This window comes from Scyliorhinus torazame, chromosome 19 (genome assembly GCF_047496885.1).
Source record: "Scyliorhinus torazame isolate Kashiwa2021f chromosome 19, sScyTor2.1, whole genome shotgun sequence".
NCBI classification, from domain to species: Eukaryota; Metazoa; Chordata; class Chondrichthyes; order Carcharhiniformes; family Scyliorhinidae; genus Scyliorhinus; species Scyliorhinus torazame.
In genome coordinates, this window is record NC_092725.1 from 117,367,756 (window position 1) to 117,384,811 (window position 17,056).

At 48.2% G+C, this 17,056-nt stretch overlaps 1 protein-coding gene across 2 annotated transcripts in view; it reads right to left on the reverse strand.

Annotated features, from left to right (window-relative positions):
* The window catches only part of ptprb (protein tyrosine phosphatase receptor type b), a 169,023-nt gene extending 154,288 nt beyond the window's left edge, over positions 1-14,735 (reverse strand). Inside the window, exons 1-2 of one of the 2 annotated variants that reach the window (XM_072485101.1) lie at positions 14,430-14,735; positions 13,090-13,491 (exon numbers count right to left, since the gene is read on the reverse strand). In XM_072485101.1, the coding sequence (XP_072341202.1) occupies positions 13,090-13,491; positions 14,430-14,484 (457 nt within the window). In that variant the 5' untranslated portion in view covers positions 14,485-14,735. Of the gene's footprint in view, positions 1-13,089; positions 13,492-13,860; positions 13,880-14,429 lie in introns of those variants that run through there. The other variant, XM_072485102.1, reaches the window with a different exon arrangement.
* Positions 14,736-17,056: the final 2,321 nt, after the last annotated feature.

Here is a 17,056-nt window from a genome sequence, read left to right on the forward strand (position 1 = left end):
GCCATTTCTTGTGGAGCGCCTCGTGCGCCTCTACCTTTACCACAAGGCCTAAGATCACGTCCTCATCGTCAGAGATCTTTTGTCGAGCCTCTCGGATCGCCACCCCCTGGGCCGTTTGTGTCTCCAGCAGCTTATCAATAGAAGCCTTCATCGGCTCTAGCAGGTCCGTTTTAATCTCTCTGAGGCAGCGCTGGATACCCTCCGGTACTCCTCTGCCCACTGCCTCCACGCTGCCTGGTCTCCGCCCGCCGCCATTTTGTCCTTCTTCCCTCCCTTCTTCTGGTCCACCACCACCTTTTTTGTCGCCCTGCTCCTAGTTAAAGCCACATACTGACGGGGAGCTATTATTAACTCCTTCCCACACCGGGAAACGTTGAAAAGGTGCCCTTGGGGGCCCTGAAAAGAGCCCAAAATTCCGTTTTTGCGGGAGCTGCCGAATGTGCGACTTAGCTCTGCATAGCCGCAACCGGAAGTCTCGAGAGGGAATCCTTTTGGCAGTGTTTGCTTCACCAATCTGCCCCAAAAAGTCTGTGGAAACTCCTGATAAAGGTCTGAGAGTCCGTTCCAGACGGGAGCTGATGACTGCGCGACCTACTCCTCCATGGCCGCCACCGGAAGCCTCGTCCCCGCTTCTTCAATGGCCTTGGTAGATCTTTTCACAGTTGTTCCCTCTGCTGCTAGAATTCACCTTTCATAAAGGCCCTCAAGTCAGCTTGCAGCTTTAAGCTTGCCCTTCCCCTGCCTGCATGCTGGAAGAGGCCCCTCTCTCCCCTGCAGTTACAGCCAAATCTTTTACTGTTTCTGCCGGGTCTGGTAACCAAGAGACATATCATTCCTGGGGGACACTGTCAGGGGAATGTTGCAGTCTTCTTCCCACACCGGGAAATGTCAAATAAATGCCTTGGGGGCCCGGTAAAGAGCCCAAAAGTCCGTTCCAAGCGGGAGCTACCGAATATGCGACCTAGCTCTGCATAGCCGCACCCGGAAGCCAGAGTCCCTAAGGTTAACGGCAGTAGTGCTGGAAAGCAACAAAATCATACAGCTTCCATGGCCTCGCCTGTTCACCATGATTTACCTGCAAAGATGTGCTCAGGGAGTGGCTGGTCATATTCTTTGCTAGAACGAGGGGAGGAATAGCCATGGCAGGGCTGCTAGAGGGCGCAGCACAGTTGTCGGTCGCCACAGTCCTTACAATTTCCCTTGTTTTTCTGCCCCCGTATTGTTCAATTTTGGGTGAAAAAACAGAGAAGTCCAGCCCCAAAGGTTGCGAAAAAAAATGGTGGAAGTTCTGCTCCCTAGCAACGATTGGAATCGAGCTAGTGATGAGATGCTCTCAAACAATGATGTCTAGGTATCCCCAAAATAATTCACTAGTGAATTATGTAACAAAATCTCTGGATTACTCCTTGTGTCACACTCTGGTCACATTAGGCATGAACCCATATGGCTTCCAAAATAGAAGGACTTTGGATTCTGAGGCAGCTTCAGGCTGAACCAAAGCCATTAATTAGATAATGCAAGAGGATTTACTTGTGAGTTCGAGCAGGTTCATTGGTCTTTTATTTTAGTTCCTGCCCACAAATGACCAGATTTATCAAATTCAGTTTCACAACGTGCCATGGTGACATTTGAATCCAATCTATTTGGAGTACTAACCACTGCACTCCCACACGCAACTGTAGCCATGCTTGAGAGAGTAACAGAAAGCATAGATCAGGTGTGCAATAAATGTAATTTATTTGTATCTTCCAGAAAACATTTGATAAAATAATACTTTAAAAAATGGTTGAGAAAATGAGGGACTATGGCCTAAAATGGAAAATGGTGGCATGAATTTGGAATTAGAGAGCAAAGGGCTGTGGTAAACTGATGATTCTCCAGCTGGCAGGAAATATCTGGCAAGGTGTTCCAGGGGTTGTGGCAGAGAATTTGTTTGCTCTTTCTCCCTCTCATATTTTGGAACTTGCAAAAAGGATTGGACATCAAAATTCCCTGATGATACCAAATAGAGAAGAGTCACAAACTATGATTCAGAGGCTCCATTAAGGGAAACCGAACATAATCGGAAATTGACTGCACTTGTTGCACAAAATCAATAGTTAGTGTTCTGATGAAATGTCATCAAACTGAAACCTTAACTCTCATCTCTTCACAGATGCTGCCTGACCTGCCGACTAATTCAGATCTCCAGTAACCCCAGAATTTTGTTTTTGCATTAATGGTGTCTCTCTTCACAGACGCTGCCTGACCTGCTGACTATTTCAGGTCTCCAGTAACCACAGAATTTTGTTTTTGCATTAACGATTAAATCACATTTGGAATTTTAGGCTCCTCACTATAAATGGTATATAATAGTCCTGTGACAATGAAATGTGGATTTACCAGACGGATACCAGGATGCGGATTTTGAATTATGAAAAAAAAACGAAAGCAACCAGAGCTATATGCTTTTAAATTGCAAATATTGAATGGGGATTAAATACAGGTGCACAAATTGTATAAGGAATAGACAAAGGGAACTGATTATTTTCATTGTTGGGTAAATCAAAGACAAAGATCTCAAGATAAACACTCGATACATGAAGGGGAAATGAGAAACAAAATCAGTTATTAGTAGACTTAGCATGTATTCCAATCAGAAACCAGTAAATCTCACTCTCCTTTACTTTGGAATGGGTTTGGGCTCTAACTCTAGATTTTTATAAAATAAGTTCTTTGGTCTGTATGAAGTAAAACTGCTTGACGCTGACACTGCAGAACAGTAATTGGTGCTACAGCAAATAAGTCAATTGATATTGCAAGGTGTTGGGGTTCATGTTTTGCCCACTAGGTGAAAGCTTTGAGAATATACTTTGACAAAGGTCATCCTTCCTGTGACTTTTTTCAATGAGAAGAGCACGGATGTCAATGTTAAGTTTTTGATTATAATATAAAAATTCAACACAAAGTTTATAAAGCACCAGGAAATCCAAAATACCCAATAACAACTTTGTAATCTCGTTTCACATTGGACTGAATTTAAGTTCCATAATCCAAACAATATGGGAAAGGGTACTTGAGGGAGTCCGTTTAGATTTAGTGCAGTAAGCCCAATGAGAATCAAAACAAGATATGATTCACACACTGCACTGCTGTTTGCATGTCCTTATGCATCAAAGTTGCATCATTGTGAGACTGGCAGTAAAATTATAATTTTAGTAATAAATAAGTGCCGGATTTACATCTCAATTAGAAATTGCAAGATGAAGTTTCATAGCAGCTAATCTGAGTTATGTTAGCAATGCCTACTCCCATGCCCACACATGGGGGCCAACTGCAACCTCAACTTTCATCTTATAATTTAGAATAAGCTACAAATACCCTATCAGGCATCATCCTAAAGATTGATCCAGTTGAACAATACATATTATGTCTGCTCTTCCCAAGATTTCAGGCTCTATGAATCCAGAGTATCAGAATCACCCACAATACGACCCCCCATTACTCCCAATACCCACTATTACTCCCAATAGCCCCATTACCCGGGTGTGTGAACATCCAATGCACTTGATTTCTCCTGCTGCATGCAAGGGTGTTGCAATGGCAACCACAGAATGTGATGCACACCCTGCACCCTTTGATTTACATTGGGGTATTTTTTCAAGCAGTTATGAGAGGAAGGGGCTGACAGACAGGGATGGGAACTTGCCGATCAGAAGCTTGAGATGGGAAAATGGAATGGTGAGGCAATCTGGGGTTCAGAGAGGGCAGATCGAGCATTGGCCCAGCAAAGTAGAGAAAGGGAAACAAAAATAGACAGGAATAACCAAGTTAGGAAGCATGAAGAACAAGAGAGAATAGCAAAGAAAATATCTAGATAACTGGACATAGATCCAAGCAGATTCCCGTGAAAAGATGGTAACAGATCATGGAACCAACTAAATGGAAATGATACAATTGAAAGGCAGAACTAAAGAATATGAAGTGATAAATGGGCAAGGAAGCAAATGGAATGTAAGAGATCAAAGCAAAATACTGTGGCTGTTGGAAATTTGGAATTAAAACAGAAAATACTGGAAAAACTCAGCAAGTTTGGCAGCATCTCTGAAGAGAGAAACAGATAGAATGTTTCGAGTCCATAGGACTCTTCTTCTGAGCTGAAGAGAGGTAGAAATATGATGGGTTTTATATTGTTGAAGAGAGGGGGTGCAAAATAGGTCACAGATAGGTCAGAGCTCAGGAAAGATTTGACAAACATATCATGGGCACAAGGCAAAGGGAGTGTGAATGATAGTGTTAAAGACAAGGCAGGTGTTAGTAGTGGCATGAAGGTCAATTAGCATAATGTGTTAATAGCAGAACAAATTCAAGCACTCTGTGATAGCAAAAGATGAGAGAAAGTTACAGAGTGACCTTTGTGGGGAGGAGAAGATTAGAAAAAGATTATAAGCAAAAATCAAAATGGAGGACAGAGTTCCTGGCCTGAAGTTGTTGAATGTTAAGTGAAGGGGAGATCATGCCTCACTAACTTGATCGAGTTTTTTGAGGATGTGACAACGATGATTTATGAGGGGAGGGTGGTGGATGTTGTTTACATGGACTTCAGTAAAGCCTTTAACAAGGTACCTCATGGCAGACTGGGACAAAAGGTGAAGTCACACTGGATCAGAGGTGAGGTGGTAGGATGGATACAGAACTGACTCAGTCAGAGTAGGCAACGGGTAGCAGTGGAAGGGTGTTTTTCTAAATGGAAGGTTGTGACTAGTAGTGTTCCACAGGGATCTGTGCTTGGGCCCCTGTTGTTTGTAGTATACATAAATGATTTGGAGGAAAATGTAGCCGGTCTGATTAGTAAGTTTGCGGATGACACCAAGCTTGGTGGAGTGGCAGATAGTGTTGAGGATTGTAAGAAGATACAGCAGGACATAGATACGTTGGAGATGGGCAGAGAAATGGCAAATGGAGTTTAATCCGGATAAATGTGAGGTAATGCATTTTGGTAGGTCTAACATAGAGGGGAAATATACTGTTAATGGTAGAACTTTTAGGAATATAGAAAGTCAGACAGATCTGGGCGTGCAGGTCCACAGTTCTTTGAAAGTGGCAACACAAGGTAGTCAAGAAAACATACGGAATGCTTGCCTTCATTAGACAGGGCATTGAGTATAAAAACTGACCAGTCATGCTACAGTTGTATAGAACTTTGGTAAGGCCGCACTTGGAATATTGCACACAATTCTGGTCGCCACACTACCAGAAGGATGTGGAGGCTTTGGAGAGGGTGCAGAGGAGGTTTACCAGGATGCCGCCTGGTCTGGAGGGTGTTAGCTATGTGGAGAGGCAGAATAGACTTGGACTATTTTCATTAGAAAGATGGAGGTTGAGGGGTGACCTGATGGAGGCCTACAAGATTATGCAGAGCATGGATAGAGTGTATGGGCAGGCACTCTTTCCCAGAGTAGATGGGTCAGACACCAGGGGGCAAGGTCTGTGGGGCAATGTTTAGAGGAGATGCGTGAGGCAGGTATTTTACGCAGAGGGTGATGAATGCCTCGAAAACGTTGTCAGGGGAGATTGTGGAAGCAGATACATTAACGGCATTCAAAAGACATCTTGACAAACACATGGATAGGATGGGTAAGAGGGAAACGGCACAAGGAAGTGCTGAGGGTTTTGGTAAAGGTTGGTATCATGACCGGTACATGCTTGGACGGCTAAAGGGCCTGTTCCTGTGCTGTATTGTTCTTTGTTAAATCCAGAGGCTGAATTGGAAGATGAGGCGCTGCCCCTCCAGTTTGCGTTGGGCCTCACTGGAACATCATAGCAGCCAAGGACAGAAATCTGGGCGTGAGAGCAAGATAGCGTATGGGATACAGTTGGAAAAGAAAAAAAATCAATGAGGGAAATAAACAAGAAAACATTTCAAAGGAAAATGTGAAAAAAAATAAACAAATTGTAGCGCACAATGACTTACGAGAGAGACGAGTAGAGATGAAGTCGATGAGGCTTTATTAAGCGAGACTTGTCCCCAGCAGTTCAGCAACAGAATGGAGCGGCGGGGAGAAGCTCGGGTTCTTATACTCCGCCTTCAGGGCGGAGCCAGGAGTCAACAGCCAACCAGGACCCGGGATCTGTCAGCCAATAGCATCACGGCTTCACAGTCCCACATGACCCCTAATACATACTACCACATTCACCCCTTGTTAAAAAATGAACCCGGCGGGGTGGTGGTTCGCATGGTGGTAGGGGTTTACAAGGCTGGTCCTGGGAGGAAAATTTTGGGCATGTCATTACAGTTGTAGCCCTACACTGGGCTATGTACAAGGTTTGTGAAACTATTTACAATATTAGTAAGAGAAAATTTTTTTGTTACAGTCCAACAACATTCTTGGTGTCACGCCGATGCCACGAGTCAAGCGGGCGGTCTGGTCTTCCTCGTCGATCGCCTCAGCCCCGGTGGTGGTGCAGGTGCTTGTTCCGGCGTTGTCGTCTCCGGGAGCGTTTCGGTGTTTGTTCCTGTTTCACTCTTGGGCGGACACGGGAGGAGGACCGATCCTCCCGGGAAGGGGGCGGTCGCGGGGTGCGCCGGTGGCAGGGAGGGGGATGTTCAGTGTCGGGGGTATGTGTGTGTTGCCGGCGGGCGCCAGGTCTCGCAGGGAGACCGTGTCCTGTCGGCCGTCGGGGTACGCCACGTAGGCGTACTGCGGGTTCGCGTGGAGGAGGTGAACCCTCTCGACCAACGGGTCCGACTTGTGCGCCCGCAAATGTTTCCGGAGCAAGCTGGGTCCTGGGGCCGCCAGCCAGGTCGGCAGCGACGTTCCGGAGGAGGACTTCCTGGGGAAGACAAGGAGGCGTTCATGAGGCGTTTGGTTAGTGGTGGTACACAGCAGCGACCGGATGGAGTGGAGAGCGTCCGGGAGGACCTCCTGCCACCGGGAAACTGGGAGACCCCTGGACCGTAGGGCCAGTAGGACGGTCTTCCAGACCGTGCCGTTCTCCCTCTCTACTTGCCCGTTCCCCCGGGGGTTGTAGCTGGTCGTCCTGCTCGAGGCTATGCCCTTGCTGAGCAGGAACTGGCGCAGCTCGTCACTCATGAAGGAGGACCCCCTGTCGCTATGGATATATGCGGGGCAACCGAACAGTGTGAATATGGTGCCAAGGGCTTGAATGACTGTGGCCGCTGTCATGTCGGGGCAGGGGATGGCGAAGGGGAAACGGGAGTACTCGTCCACCACGTTCAGGAAATATGTGTTGCGGTCGGTGGAGGGGAGGGGCCCTTTGAAATCCAGACTGAGGCGTTCAAAGGGGCGGGAATCCTTGATCAGGTGCGCTCTATCCAGCCTGAAAAAGTGTGGTTTGCACTCCGCGCAGATGTGGCAGTTCCTGGTGACTGTACGGACCTCCTCCACAGAGTAGGGGAGGTTGCGGGACTTTGTAAAATGGTAGAACCGAGTGACCCCCGGGTGGCAGAGGTCCTCGTGGAGGGCTTGGAGACGGTCTATTTGTGCGTTGGCACATGTGCCGCGGGATAGGGCATCGGATGGCTCGTTCAGCTTTCCAGGAAGGTACAAGATCTCATAGTTGAAGGTGGAGAGCTCGATCCTCCACCTTAAGATCTTGTCATTTTTAATTTTGCCCCGCTGTGCATTATCGAACATGAAGGCTACCGACCGTTGGTCGGTGAGGAGAGTGAATCTCCTGCCGGCCAGGTAATGCCTCCAATGTCGCACAGCTTCCACTATGGCTTGGGCTTCCTTTTCCACTGAGGAGTGGCGGATTTCTGAGGCGTGGAGGGTTTGGGAGAAAAAGGCCACGGGTCTGCCCGCTTGGTTAAGGGTGGCCGCCAGAGCTACGTCGGAGGCGTCGCTCTCGACCTGGAAGGGGAGGGACTCGTCGATGGCACGCATCGTGGCCTTTGCGATATCCGCTTTGATGCGGCTGAAGGCCTGGCGAGCCTCTGTCGACAGGGGGAAGGTAGTGGTCTGTATTAGCGGGCGGGCCTTGTCTGCATACTGGGGGACCCACTGGGCGTAATATGAAAAGAACCCCAGGCAACGTTTCAGGGCTTTGGAGCAGTGGGGGAGGGGAAATTCCATGAGGGGGCGCATGCGTTCGGGGTCGGGGCCTATTATCCCATTGCGCACTACGTATCCCAGGATGGCCAGCCGGTTTGTGCTAAAATCGCACTTTTCCTCGTTGTATGTGAGGTTCAAGGCGTTAGTGGTCTGGAGGAATTTTTGGAGGTTGGCGTCGTGGTCCTGCTGATCGTGGCCGCAGATGGTTACGTTGTCGAGATACGGGAACGTGGCCTGCAACCCTGCTGGTCAACCATTCGGTCCATCTCCCGTTGGAAGACCGAGACCCTGTTCGTGACACCAAATGGGACCCTTAGGAAGTGGTATAGACGCCCGTCTGCCTCGAAGGCTGTGTACTTGCGGTCACCTGGGCGGACGGGGAGCTGGTGGTAGGCGGACTTGAGGTCCACGGTGGAGAAAACCTTATACTGGGCAATCCGATTTACCATGTCGGATATGCGGGGGAGAGGGTATGCATCTAGCTGTGTGTACCTGTTGATGGTCTGGCTATAGTCTATGACCATCCTTTGCTTTTCCCCGGTCTTTACTACTACCACCTGGGCTCTCCAGGGACTATTGCTGGCCTGGATTATGCCTTCCTTCAGCAACCGCTGGACTTCAGACCGAATAAATATCCGGTCCTGGGCGCTGTACCGTCTGCTCCTAGTGGCGACGGGTTTGCAATCCGGGGTGAGGTTTGCAAACAAGGACGGCAGTTCAACCTTGAGAGTTGCGAGGCTGCAGATAGTGAGTGGGGGTATTGGGCCGCCGAATTGAAATGTTAGGCTCTGCAGGTTACACTGGAAATCTAATCCCAGTAACGTGGGCGCGCAGAGTTGGGGAAGGACGTAGAGCCTGTAGTTTTTAAACTCCCTCCCTTGCACCGTTAGGTTCGCGATGCAGAACCCTTTGATCTCTACGGAGTGGGATCCTGCAGCTAGGGAAATCTTTTGCGTACTTGGGTGGATGGTCAGAAAACAGCGTCTTACCTTGTCGGGGTGAATGAAACTTTTGGTGCTCCCGGAGTCGATCAGGCATGATGTCTCGTGTCCGTTGATCAGCACCGCCGTGGTCGTCGTCTGGAGCGTCCGGGGCCGTGATTGATCCAGCGTCACCGAAGCCAGTCGTGGTCGTAGTGTCTCGGCGTCTTCTTCGGACCCCGTGGAGCCGTCGATGCTGGGGTCCTTTGTTGTCATCCAAGATGGCGGCGTCCATGAATCGCACGCGGCCGGGGGTGGACAAAATGGCCGCCCCCATGGATCGCACGTGGTCAGGGGTGGACAAACTGGCCGCCCCCATGAATCGCACGTGGCTGGGGAGTCACAAGATGGCGGCGCCCATCCTCCACTCGTGGTGGCCGGGACCCAAAATGGCGGCGCCCGCGGGTCGCACATGGGGCGCTGGGGGGGTTGGGGAGCGTTTGGGATGCGCTGGGCTCGTTCTTCTCCGGGGATTGCGGCGACCCCCCGGGACCGGCACACAGCCGCGTAATGGCCCTTCTTGCCGCAGCTTTTGCAAATAGCTGCGCGGGCCGGGCAGCGCTGCCGGGGGTGTTTCGCTTGCCCGCAGAAATAGCAGCGGGCCCCCCCGGGATGATCTGGCGCTTTAACCGCGCAAGCCTGTGAGGGAAGGAGGGGGGGTTTGTCGCGACGGGGGTCCACGGAGCCCAAGGGGCTGCCGCGCGGTCGGGGCCTTGGCGCGGGCGTTTTGCGAGGCCACATCTAGGGAAGCTGCAATGGCCCGTGCCTCTGAAAGTCCGAGCGACTCTTTTTCTAAAAGTCTTTGGCGGATTTGGGGAGAATTCATACCTGCCACAAACGCATCGCGAATTAGCATGTCCGTGTGTTCAATCGCGTTCACCGGCGGGCAGCTGCAGCCCCGTCCCAAAATTAGCAGCGCGGCGTAGAATTCCTCTAACGATTCTCCGGGACTATGAGAGGGTAAATTTCCGGGCTTACCCTCGAATGCAGGACCTGCATTTTCTGGTCTTCTGTGATCCGGCCGGGGGCCGTTCGGAGGTAGCCTTCAAAACAAGCTTGCCAGTGTTTAAAAACTGCTGCCGAGTTCACTGCGTGGGGGCTGATCTGCAGGCATTCCGGGGCGATCCGGAGCTCCATAGTCCTTTAAGCTCGCTTAATAAATTGTAGCGCACAATGACTTACGAGAGAGACGAGTAGAGATGAAGTCGATGAGGCTTTATTAAGCGAGACTTGTCCCCAGCAGTTCAGCAACAGAATGGAGCGGCGGGGAGAAGCTCGGGTTCTTATACTCCGCCTTCAGGGCGGAGCCAGGAGTCAACAGCCAACCAGGACCCGGGATCTGTCAGCCAATAGCATCACGGCTTCACAGTCCCACATGACCCCTAATACATACTACCACACAAATGAAATAGTAGTGAGTTTGAGGATTGGATTCCTGAGCTGTCGTATAATTAATTGCTGCCTTTTCCAGTTGAACCACCTCAAACCCATCTCAAGCCAAGTACTAGGATGGAAAGTGTCAGTAGCCACCTACAGAGCTGGTTTAACTCAATGGGCTGGACAACTGGTTTGAGATGCAGGGTAAGGTCAACAGAGTAATGTTCTACTCTTGCGAGGGCTGAGATTTTTTATAATAATCTTTATTGTGACAAGTAGGCTTACATTAACACTGCAATGAAGTTACTGTGAAAAGTCCCTAGTCACCACACTCCGGCGCCTGTTCGGGTACATGGAGGGAGAATTCAGCATGTCCAAATTACCTAACAGCACGTCTTTCGGGACTTGTGGGAGGAAACCGAAGCACCCGGAGGAAACCTACGCAGCCATTGGGAGAACGTGCAGACTCCGCACAGGCAGTGACCGAAGCTGGGAATCGATCCTGGGACCTTGGAGCTGTGAAACAACAGTGCTAACCACTGTGCTACCGTGCCGACCATCGGTTATTCATGAAGGTCCTCTATCCGAGGTGTGGTGATCCTTAGGTGAAATCACCACCATCAGTCAGCTCTTCCCCCAAAAGGGGAAAACAGTTTGGGGTCATCTGGGACTATGGTGACTTCGCTTTTACTTTACAGAGAACCTTAATGGACCCCCTGTGCAATTCTCGCCTGCAATTCGCTCCCTGGTCTCCTGTACAGAGTATGGATGTCAGCCTCACTTCCCTCCTCCCATTTCTGATCTTTTCTCTCTCTCTCCTTTAACTGGGAAATTCCTTCACAGAACCTCGCCGCCTTCTTTTCAGATCCACAGCTATGTGGGTTTTTCTTTTGTAACTAAAATTCCATTTCACTTTCCACAGCAGCCAACCTGTTCCGGAAGCCCAGATTGTTTCCCAGTCTCTGTGCTTCGGAAATGTACATGAAGGGGAGGTGACGCTCATGGACGGAGTCAAGAGAAAAAAAGGCTTCGCCGTTAAAAATGAATATGTTAATAGCATTTATTTACTCAACTGTGCAATTGTTATTGGATAACATAGCTTTTTAAAGGCAAAAGCCAGGACTAATGGTCTTTAGTTTGCAGATAGAATGAAATGTATTCAGCTCTGGGGAATATTGTGAGGAATATCATTGTTCACAGAGGTGGCTACACATCAGCATTGCCTTCGTTCATTTGAAGTCTACCAGCTCACCAAGGCCTCTCTCACAGTCATATCCTTCCTCTGCCAGAGAGTCCTGGATGTCCAAAGCATCCCGAAAGGAAAACTCCACCCATCCTTTATGTAACAGCTCCATGGGAATGAGGATTTTTCCAAAGTGTGGATTAATGCTCTTGTTCCCTCTTTAAAGTAACAGCAGCTTCTACCCTTGGGAATTCCATCATTCAGTGTGAGATACGGGGATGAAGACACTCTGGAGCAGTAGGAGGTGCTTTTGTGATGCTGGAACTGAGGCAGGTTATTGGGAGATTTACTCCCCCTGTAAATAACCCCGCTTTAATCCTGGCACTAATGTTCCCTGCGTTGCTCGGAACAAAAGTCACACTAACAAAAAAAAAAACCGTTAAGATACAATCCAATCCTCTCCATTGGCCAACGATACAGGCCCGCCCATTCCTGCCCCTGAGATCCTACATCCACTGTTTGTTTAGTAAGCAGTCTTACTAAAGTCAGGTTGAAGTCCAACAGGCTTGTTTGGAATCACTAGTTTTCGGAGCGCTGCTCCTTCCTCAGGTGAATCCTACGCTCTGAAAGCTAGAGATTCCGAACAAACCTGGACTTTAACCTGGTGTTGTAAGACTTCTTACTGTGCTCACCCCAGTCCAATGCCGGCATCTCCACATTATAGCTACCACTTTTTGTTGTTCTTCATGAATAGCCCAACACTGTAAAGCCTCTCCTCACACACCGTGTGTTCCTTTGCCAGGAGGAATCCCATATTTTACATGAACACATTGTTAAGGTCCCACCGGACTTGCTCACACCTCTCCCTCTCCAACATGGTTTATCCAAGGGCTCAGTTTTATAATAATAGTAATCTTTTTGTCAGCAGGGGCTGGTTTAGCACAGGGCTAAATCGCTGGCTCTGAAAGCAGACCAAGGCAGGTTTGTAATTCAGAACAAGGTGAGCAGCACGGGTTCAATTCCCGTACCAGCCTCCCCCGAACAGGCGCAGGAATGTGGCGACTAGGGGCTTTTCACAGTAACTTCATTTGAAGCCTACTTGTGACAATAAGTGATTTTCATATTTCACATTCACAAGTATGAAGTTACTGTGAAAAGCCACTAGTCGCCACATTCCGGCGCCTGTTCGGGTAAGCTGGTACGGGAATTGAACCCGTGCTGCTCACCTTGTTCTGAATTACAAACCAGGTGTCTAGCCCACTGAGCAATGCTAACCTTTCCTGTAGTTTGATTATAGCGAGATGTTTCATGTGTTGAATGAATAAGGTCGACAATTAAAGATGCAGAGTTGTGTGTGAGACATGTGTGGGGGGTGGTGGGGGGGGGGGGGGTGTCAGAGTGTTACAGTAGGGGAGGGTGAGTCATTCGATGATCAGATGATCTGATGCGTTTGAGGAATGGCACACATCCTCAGGGCCAATTGCCAGGGTCTCACCTTGAGTTGGGCACATGTCCAGTTTAACGGGCTCCCCGTTCTCCCCCAGCTGGTACTTCAGCCAGCTGTCGTGGTACTTCTTCTCGGCCTTCACCACCGCCAGGTAGCCCATCTTTCTGAGGAACATTTCCGGGTGGGCGAGCCCGATGCGGTCCGGCTGCTCGTCGTAGCATTTCCAGCGGGGCGCCCTGGCGCAGTCCTGCAGCAGCAGTGTGCGGAAGTGCTGGCTGCTGGAGTTGACCACAGCCAGGCACTGGTCTATCCGCGAGAGGCGCAGCCTGTCCTGCCCCGTCCACTGCCACTCTTGCCACGGGTTCTTCAGGTCGCATGCGCCGATCAACACCTTCTCCCTGTTGCCCAGCAGGCACTGTTCCTTCCGAGAGTGCAGGATGAGGAATCCGTCTGCAAGGGGAAGGACCAACACACACACACACAGGTAGACAAACCAGTTTAAACAGTCAGATACATTGTTGCACTAGAAAGGTCAAACAGGGTGTCCCTACTCCCTTATACACATACAACTCAACAACAATCTCCACATGATACAGCCAACTGTTAAACAAACATAAGGTTGCCCCACTATAGCAGAATGACCAGACTGTACCAACACACTAGGGACACAGTCCAAACGAATCTCACTCACTCTGGCTCACCTCAAGACCATTCATTTCACATTCTCCAACAATTTGACATAAAGCACAGGCCCATTTCCTGATATTCAGCACGAAGTGGCTGGAAATCTTTCCCAAATCATTGTCCAGTCTCACTCACCGCCGACAGGAATATAGATTCCCTGTGGGGCTTTAGAATCAGACTCCCAGCTCCCACTCGGGTTCCGCAAGGCCAGAGCTCCATCTACCTCTCTCTGCACCCCTCACCCCAGCCAGGTTTTGCCCCAACGGAGGGTAAACTTTCACGTTGTTTGCCTCTGTTCGATATTATCAGATACCCCCCACCCCAACGCCTCTCTCACCCCCCATGGCATTCTCTAATTTGCAGAAATTTGCCACTGAGTGCAGCCCCTTCCACCGAGTGACGGGAAGAAGCAACTGGGACTGAAACCAGAAAATATTAGCATCACATTTCTTTATTTCACCGACTCGAATCAAAGCTGAGACAATCTAAGTCCAGCTTACTGCGAACTGTCTCACAATGGGAGATATGAGAGGGAATTTGTTAGGGCGAAAAACACTCCACACTTGTGTACATCAACTCATTTCCGCTGGTGTTTTTTTAAAACTGCGGTTAGCCCTGTACTGCTGGCAAAGATTAACCTCGAATAATGAAGACAGATTCTTAGCCAGCTATGGAGTAGCGCTGCATTGAATAAACTTACTCACCAGATAAAGGCAGCAGCCCATATGTAAAAGGCACCACGAAGTAAAGGATATCCATGTTCTCGCTATTCTTGTGACTAAGTTACATCCCGAAAGCACAGATTGCTGAATCTAAACGTCCAAAGGAAATGTGCCTTCAGGGGAAAAAAAAGTTAGTGACGACCACTTCCTTCTATTCAATTGCTGTTGGATCTTTCATACCAGAGTGTCATTTAGTAGACTTCTCGGAAATCATCCTTCCCCCTTATGTTCACACCAGATTCAAAGGGACATTATGTTGCCCACCGCTGGAAAGCCATTACTGTGTGTCTGTGTGAAAACTGGCCCGTTCTGTCCCAGTTTCGATTGTGACGCGAATGTCACATTTTTAGTCCAATCTGCGAGAAGGCAATTGACTGTAATCATACAGCTGTTAGCAGAGAAGGACATCAAGCCACTCCATATTTTCAGTTTTTATTTCAGATTCCAGCATCCGCGGCAATTTGCTTTCCCACTCCATGTTTGCAACTAGGGGAATAAGCACAAGCTCCTTAAAACGTCGCGACCATTTTAAACAACTTGCACACATCTTAAATGCTGCAAAGTTATTGTGGGAGACAGGGTGACGTTAGTTATAAGTTGTTATTGTGGGAGACAGGGTGACTGACGTTAGTTATAAGTTGCAACTGCAGCTTTTTAAGGACAGGCATTTAAGTCAGATAAACGATTTATCCGGTGTTCTGGGCATTACAGGTATTGCTGAAGGTGTGACCATGGTCTTAAACTAGAAATGTGTTCATCTCCATAACATCCAAGAGTACATTTTTAAAAAGTAAATTAAAGTTTTCATATCGAACTTTTTTTGTATGACTGAACTATTTATTTACCGTCTATTATGTACAACACCCAAAGGATTGTCAATAAATTCGTTTTTTTGTGTTACCCTTTCAAATGGGTCTATAGCTCAAAGGGTACCTTCTTTCTGTCAGCAGCATGAGACTGGACAATCTCAAACCCGTTCATCACTGCAGAGGACCCACAAAACAAAAATAGCACATTTCGCAATAATTGCAGTTGTTATCGACCTTTGCAGGGGCACATAGAGAGTGCTTATGTGTGAAAAACATATTCACTTTTGCGGGAGGTGATGCAGCCAAGGGTGCTGATGAAGCCCATTGTTGGAGCAGAGTAGAGGTGTTTTTTCAATGTTGCAGTAACCTGGGAAATTACTCAGTACTGACATTAAGCATCCACATCAGAATACATAAGGACATTAGAAATAGGAACAGGATCAATCTTTCGAACCTGTTTGGCCACTCAGTAAGAACTGAGGTGATCTGACTGTGGCCTCAACCCCACTTTCCTGTCTGCTCCCCATAATCTTTGACATCCCTGTAGAAGAAAATCCAGTCTCACTCAGCCTTGAATATATACAATGATTCAGCCTTCACCACTCCCAAGATTAACAATCCTCCGAGAGAAGAGATTCTACCTCATCTCTTTCTTAAATGGGACATTGCTTGCTCTGAAACTATGACCCCCCTAGTTCTGGATTATCTCATGAGGGGAAACATTCTCTCAGAGTCTATCCTATTCAACCTCCCACCCCCTAAGAATCTTATCTGTTTCAGTAAGAAAATAATGAGAAGCATCGATAAGGTAGATAGTCAACAACTTTTCCCAAAGGTGGAGGAGTCTAGAACTAGAGGGCATAGTTTTAAGGTGAGAGGCGAGAGATGCAAAAGAGACCAGAGGGGACATTTCTTCACACAGAGGGTGGTGAGCATCTGGAATGGGCTGCCAGAGGCAGTGGTATAGGCGAATACAGTTTTGTCCTTCAAAAAGCAGTTAGGCAATTACATGGGCAGGGTGGGTATAGAGGGATATGGGCCAAATGCAGGCAAGTGGGACTAGCTTAGTGATAGAAACTGGGTGGCATGGACCAGCTGGGCCGATGGGCCTGTTTCCATGCTGTAAACATCTATGACTCTATGAAGACCACCTCTCATTCTGATAATTTCCAATGATTATAGAACCAATCTTTGCTTTAAAAACAAAATCTTTCATGGGATATGAGCATCGCTGGCAAGGCCAGTGTTTATTGCCCATTCCTGTTTGCCATCAAACTGAGGGTAGTTACGGGTCAACCACGTTAATGTGGGTCTGGAGTTACATGTAGGCCAGACCAGGTAAGGATGGCAGATTTCCTTCCCTAAAGGACATTAATGAACCAGATGGGTTTTGACAACAATCGATGATAGTTGCTGTGGTCACCATTATTGAGACTAGATTAATATTGCAAATTTAAATTTCTGCAGCTGCTGTGGTGGGATTTGAACCCATCTCCCCAGAGCATGGGCCTCTAGGTTACCAGTTCAGTGATATTACCACTGTACTTATCTGCTCAATCTTTGCAATTCTAATCTGCTTCACCTTTCCATAAAAACAATCCCTCCATCCCAGGAATCAACCTAGTGGTCCTCATTCCTATCCCTCAGCAGTGATATATTTCAGTTTGATGTATATACATGCACACTTGAATAAATACAAGCAAATGTCACTGTAATTCACTCCTGCCCCAAGTATTTGGGTAAAGGTGGTGTTAGGAAAATTGAAAGATTTCTGATCACAATATACATGCCAAAACAAGA